Source organism: Phaseolus vulgaris, chromosome 2 (genome assembly GCF_051622355.1).
Source record: "Phaseolus vulgaris cultivar YP4 chromosome 2, ASM5162235v1, whole genome shotgun sequence".
Lineage (NCBI taxonomy): Eukaryota > Viridiplantae > Streptophyta > Magnoliopsida > Fabales > Fabaceae > Phaseolus > Phaseolus vulgaris.
In genome coordinates, this window is record NC_143499.1 from 46656708 (window position 1) to 46663408 (window position 6701).

The following is a 6701-nucleotide window of genomic DNA, read 5'->3' on the forward strand; positions in this document are numbered from 1 at the left end:
TTAGTAGAAACTCAATTCAAAATCTCCATTGAACGAAAAACTGAATATAAACTGTTAAGCTGATAAAACAATCAATAGGAGAGGGTAATCTATCATTATCTCCAACTACAGGCACATGCTCTAGAAAATTAAACAAAAAATTAAACACAAAACATTCTCCTTAGGGAAGATTAGAACTGGCTGCTGCTCCAAAACCACCAGATCCACGACCAAAGCCAGGCCTTCCGCCAGGACCCTGCAATATGGCAAACCAATTAGCTCATAAAATTCTACAGCACAACAAATGTCCCAAGCTCGTACAAATAGTTATTAACATTAGAACTTAACTGCTTCACGGATACATCTACTATAACTTTAATAAAAAAAACAATGATCAGCTACATGACACTATGATCAGTTAAAAATGTTCTATACTGCACACAAAAATTCTAAACATGAAAGTATGGTTATGAACATTATAAATGCACTGCTTCACGGTCACAACTACCGTAACATTAACAAAATTTTTTGATCAGATAAATCAATTACATGACACTATTGAGGAGGAATATATAGCTTATGAACAAGTCGTGGATGAGTTCCCAAACAAGGGCTTGATTTCACATTATCCACAACAAAAAGGTGCGAATCATGGGAAATTATAAGCATGTACTCTTAAGTCAATTTGCGAATATTTAAAACTAAAAACTTGAAAGCAAAAACATAAAAAAAGTAAAATGAATCAACCTTACTAGAAAAAGTTAATTTTATCCTGTATATCTCAACTTGTTCAAAATTATCTCTCCACAAGTACCTACATAGATTTACAGGTGCTTGAAAGCAAATACTTATCTATGTCAAGAGCTCTATTAAGTTAAAAGATAACCCAAACTAAGCAAAACTATAAACCATTTCTTCCAGCTGGAGGCAACTTATAAGAGCCTATAAACCTCCTTCACGTAAATAATTTAACTTGTGCCGTAATTAAATATATCAGAAATTCTACGCTGCACTACATGGCAAAGAAAAAAGTGCAAAGATTTAAATGTAAATGACAGTACACATACAAACAACAGGCAGAAACATCGGACTCTAATAAATCATTTGATTTCACAAACTACCATCATCAAATTTAACTACCATTGTGGCAGAAATATTATGATTCAGGAAAACTTCACAATCACATTACCAATATTTATCCATAATTCTTAAACAAGAAGTTCAATAATCACAACCCAACCCTAGTCAAAAATATACTCTAGTAGTTTTTAAAACTTGAGCACAGGCATAGCCCTAGTTACAAATATACTCTAAAAGCGAAGATGATAATAGAAATAAGACATTATCTAGGAATGAAGGGGTTTAAAAGAAGTGAGGTCTTAAATCTTCTTCACATAAATTAATTAATTTTAACTTGTGTTTCAACATGTTCAAAATCTCTCCACCTAAGGAGCTATAGTATATAAGGTCTTAGAGCAAATACTTGTCCAAACTAAAGCTCTATAAGTTAGAGGCTAATTCAAAATGAGCTAAAACAAAAATCATCTCTTCAAACAGGAGGCAGTATAAGTCAATAACACGTAGAACGCATCCAATCTAAAGAAAGACAACTGACAATGAGGATGAAAACTAGGCCAGAAGCAAATGACAATCATGATTACACTAAACAATAAGCAAAATATGAATTGCAATGAAAAATAGGATTACCCCAAAAGAGGGTCTGTAGTCAGCAGGAGCTCCTCCCTTGTCTCCACCAAAGTCTCCACCACCTCGGGGACCTCCACGGTACCCATCACGATCACCACCAAATCTACGCTCCCCTTCAAATCGCGGTGGACCCCTGTTCAAAAACGCCACAAATCAGGCTTATTACAATCAACTAATAGAAATAATAGTTATTAGTTAATAATAAACAAATCCCTGCTTCTCTTGTACTCATCCTACAAATGCACGTTGAATTGGTTTATACTACGATATTACTCAATCAATTAATGTGGTTTTCTTCGCATACCTAGGGCGATCACTGGATGGGCCACCAAAGGGCCTGCCAGGTGGCTTGGCCTGTTTCTTCAAAGTGGCAGGGACAATTTCGGAAGGAAGGTTAAGATAAGTTCTGAGAAACTCTATGCCATCGTTAGTGAGGAACCAGTAATAATGCATCCAAGCAAAGGTCTCCCTCACGTACTCGCGAGATTTGAAACTCTGCATCAGCTTAATCACCTGCAGATTAGGCACGTCAATCTCGGGGTGCTTCGCCAAATTGTAGTCCTTCTTAGCAAAGCAAACTCCCTCTGCACCATAAACACCGACAAAAAGGTAAGACTCGTTGTTCCACGAGATGAAACCCTAACGAACGAACAAGATTAATGATAAACGCCAATGGACCTACCTTGGAAGAGGTATTTGCAGATCTCCTTACGGTTCTTCTCTGAAATAATCTGAACAAATAAAAACGTACGCAAGTGTTTGCGTCAGAGTGAAAATTGAACGAAACAATGAAAAATACTGGATTAGGAATTTGTGAACGTACCATGGTGTGAGAAGGTGGATGATGAACAATGGAGGCTGGAAACAGAGCTCGGCGTCCACACTGTTATCCTTTGCTGCCTTCTTCTCTATAAACCCTAATTTCTCTTTTGATTGATTTTCGTATTAATGGGGCTATTCATGGGCCGAAACTGCCTCGTTGGACCACGACCTATAGACATATATTTGGGAATTTCTTTTGCACCCCAATATTTTTTTTCTGCAGTCCAATAAATATGAAAATTCTCTGTATGTTCTTAAAAAATATTTTCTAATCAATTTTGACTTTTCAGTTATAATTTAATTTTAGATTATACAATCAAAAAAAATATTTATGCAATTTTTTTCTTTAATTGTACACTTTAAAAATCTTTTTTAAGTTACACAATTCAGAATATTTTTTTTCTTTAGTATTTATAACACAACACATAAACAAGCTGGTAATGGTGGCAAAGGGCAACGATAAGGACACAGTTTGATCTTTTAATCATTCTATGGGAGTACACATGGAACTATGAAGGTGCAAAAACAAAAGAATGACATACTTGCTATACAATTTCTTCTAATACCCTTCTTCACGTACCTTCCTAAGTGCAGGAAAAATATAAATTGTCAATGGATTATAAATATTTTGAATTGTATAATTCATAAATTATTCTATATTATTTAATTTATAAAAATATATTTTAAATTTTAAATACATATTCACATCTAAAATATATTATAAATTATATAATCTGAAAATATATAATATATTTTAGATTGTATAATGTAAAAATGTATTATAGTTTATATAATATAAGATATGTTATGTAATTCAAAAATATATTTTAATTATGTAATTCAAAGATGTAAATATATTTTTAGATTTAAAAATATATTTTTGGATTATATAATTTAAAATAATTTTTAGATTACCCAGTTAAAATATATTTTTATTATCCAAATTTTTATGTAATTTTTTTTCAAAATTTTATAATTCAAAAATTTAAAGTATAGTCATTTTTCATTTATTTTTCCAATAGACATACATGAAGAAACCATGGGTGATGGAAGAAATAACTTTAAGTGTTTCTTCCCACAGCCATTACATTTATGGGGTACAAAAGGAAAAATCGCCACTTGGTAGCTTGGATTAATACACAAGTGCAGGATAAAAAAGAAATAGAAACCGGGGTAAACTCGTGTTTTTTTATGATAAAAATTAAAAAAAAAACTAGTTGTTATAATAAAATTAATTTAAAATATTACTAAAATTTATATTAAAATTATAAAATATTGTATACATAACAATATTTTGTTATTAACTTTTATAATATTATAATTATATGATAGAAATATTTTAAAATTCTCACTAAAATAAAAAGTATAATTATAATAAAATATGGCATTGGATAAGGTGGTAAAGTGGGGCGGGGCGTGCAGGTCGGTCCGCGGTCACTGGAAAAAAAAAAACGTAGGACAAGTTGTTTATTTTAACTCGCTGGCTCGTTTAGAGCGACCTCGCATAACACATAGTCCACGCGGGTCAAGTGTGGAGCTGGCATGAGTTGGTCCACATAATCTGCATAACTTTAAAATGAGTCATTTTTTTTTTCATGTAATCTCATATTTCACATTTCAAATTTTTAATAACATCTATTACGAGACAATTTCTTTAATGCATCTAAATAAAAAAAATCAAAATTTTTATTTAAATTTTTTTTTTTAAATACTTCTTATGTGGACTAATCGTCAACCCACATACTAGTTTTTATATGGAACAAACTAAAAAAATCAATCCAGAGATTTTATACGGATCAATCCAATCCATTTTTTATAAACCAAGTACGAAACAAACCTACATTAAAAAAAAATGCATACGGTCTTAATTAACGAAATCTAAATCCACATAAAACTAAACAGTTAACAAGTGAACTTATGATAACAGGATGTGTCAACCTAATTACTGGATGTACCATTTACCCTGAAATGGGTTTATTCAATTGAAGGGGAATTTCTTCTTATTATAAAAAAAATCACAGACATGTTATATTAAAATAGGTTATTTTTGAAAAATAATTAAAGAGTTATATGTTGCAGATGAAAAATCAGTACTGTAAAAAACCGTTTATATTAATTAAAAATAATTTTTTATATCAGATCAATAATAATTGTGAAATATTAAATTAAATTTTTTAATATATTTAGTTTATTATCTTTTTAGCATGTGAGGATACATAAAAGTTTTTAGTTTGAAAAAATTCAAGAAAAAAATATAAGGATTTAAATTAATTAAAAATTATATAAATATTTCCACAGGTAAGTACACACAATTTAAAAAATATTTAAAATAATATAACTACCAAAACAACAATTAAGAGGAATAATGATAAAGTGTGGTAAAATAAATAAATATATTAAATAAATTCATATAGTTAATTTAAGCATGCTTTATTCACTAAGTAATTTAGATAATCAATTATTTTAAGAAAAATAAGGGTTTTAACCGTTGATGTTACATTTAATTGAATATATTTTTTAAACAATTGATTTGATGCATGTAGGGTGTTCATAAATACTAAAGACAAATCAATTATTTGCACGTGTTTGACTGATCACTGGTAAGTTTTAAAAACACAGAATACTCAATTATATGTAAAACTAAGAAATTATATATAAAAGTAATGGATTATTATTGTTTTTTTATAAAATTCATGCTAGATACATGTTATGACATGAAAAATAGTATAAAATTAAAAAAATAGAAAATTGTGATAATAAATCAACACACCCTTTTGTTTATGTGATAATAAAGTTGCATTTCACATTGCCTCTAATCCTATTTTTCACATAACAAAATATTTGAAAATTGACCTCTATTTCATCATATATAAAATTACCACATGCATTCTCAAGTTGATCCATCTAGGAAAATATCATCAAGAGGAGATAACTAAATCAATACGGTATGCCAAGTGGGAGCTGATTTTTTTTTTTTTTTTTTTGGTTATTTGAAGTTATGTGTGCTGTTGAAGTAGGTGTAATGTCATTGGTACTATTATAGAAATTTGTGTTTATTGGTGAAACTCTTATGCTTAATATTAGAAGAAAATCATTAAATAAAAACTAATTTTTGAGATAAAAAATAATAATTATTATATGAACTAAATTAAATATTATTTTATAAACTAAAAAATTATGTTGATAGTTAAAATATTGGTAGCTATTTAGATACCAATTTAGAAACTAGTTATTAATAATAAAAATTAATTTATATGACAGTAATTATTTAGTCTCTAAAATTGTATCTAATCTAATTAGTATAGTGACCAGTTATTTTTTGTCTTTAAAATTAATTTTTATTTAATGATTTTCTATTAGTGTAATGTTGGCTAGTACAGGTTATGTAGTTATGGAAGATTAGACACTAAAGTAAATATAAAGATTAAAGTTGACTATATATTTTTCTTAGGAGATATGGTCTAAGATTTTAAGATTAGACAGTAATGTATATATTTATATTTGAGAACTTGACTTTTAGAATGTTTTGTATAAGAGTTTTTTTTTTATCTGCAAGAAATAATAAATAAATATGAAGAAGTGATCAAACTCTTATGTAGAACATAAAAAAACACACCTCACCCAAACAAATCCAAATCTAAAGTGATTGCCAACAACTACAAGCTAAGAAACACCAAAACACAATCAACCGACTTCCTGAAATAACTACTCTAAAACAAGTTGTGACACCAAACACCACCTTCTATTATAACAAAACATGAATACAAAACAATGTTGTGTAGAGGAGTTGAAACATCATTTAAATACTTCAAATTATTTAAATTTTTTACCGATAATAAAAAAAATCAACTTGTGAATATTTTCACTAAAGCCTTGATTAAGAATGTTTTTCTTTAAGGCATGACTTTGTAATCTCCTATCTAATTTTTAGAAATAAAGTTTCATGTACTTTTTTTTACTTTTTCTTCTTCTTGTGATAGAGCAATAGAAACTGAACACACATTTTTTTGTTGTCATAACCATATTTGCCTTACCGTTCTTCCAAACAAGCTATTAATTTGTATATAAAACTAACTTCATTTATATTTTCTAAATAAGATTTGGGTGGTCAAATTATTATCTAAACATACGCTCAGTACTAACTTAAAACATCTTGCTATAAAGAATGAAACGTATTCAAAATTCGATAAAAA

General features: G+C 28.8%; 1 protein-coding gene across 1 annotated transcript; it reads right to left on the reverse strand.

Moving 5' to 3' along the window:
* LOC137812672 (small ribosomal subunit protein eS10z) lies at positions 1–2568 on the reverse strand. The gene is made up of 5 exons (XM_068614823.2): positions 2510–2568; positions 2369–2417; positions 1991–2270; positions 1687–1819; positions 1–235 (listed from the first exon to the last, which is right to left on the reverse strand). The coding sequence occupies exons 1-5, from the start codon at positions 2510–2512 to the stop codon at positions 161–163; spliced, it is 540 nt and encodes a 179-aa protein (XP_068470924.1). The 5' UTR covers positions 2513–2568; the 3' UTR covers positions 1–160.
* Positions 2569–6701: the final 4133 nt, after the last annotated feature.

Bases quoted from the DNA above. Each gene is read 5' to 3' on its own strand.
- LOC137812672 (XM_068614823.2), bottom strand. The intron at 1,820-1,990 runs GTATGCGAAGAA...GTTTTTGAACAG, and splicing joins CCATCCAGTGATCGCCCTAG to GGGTCCACCGCGATTTGAAG. The intron at 236-1,686 runs GTAATCCTATTT...GCCATATTGCAG, and splicing joins ACTACAGACCCTCTTTTGGG to GGTCCTGGCGGAAGGCCTGG.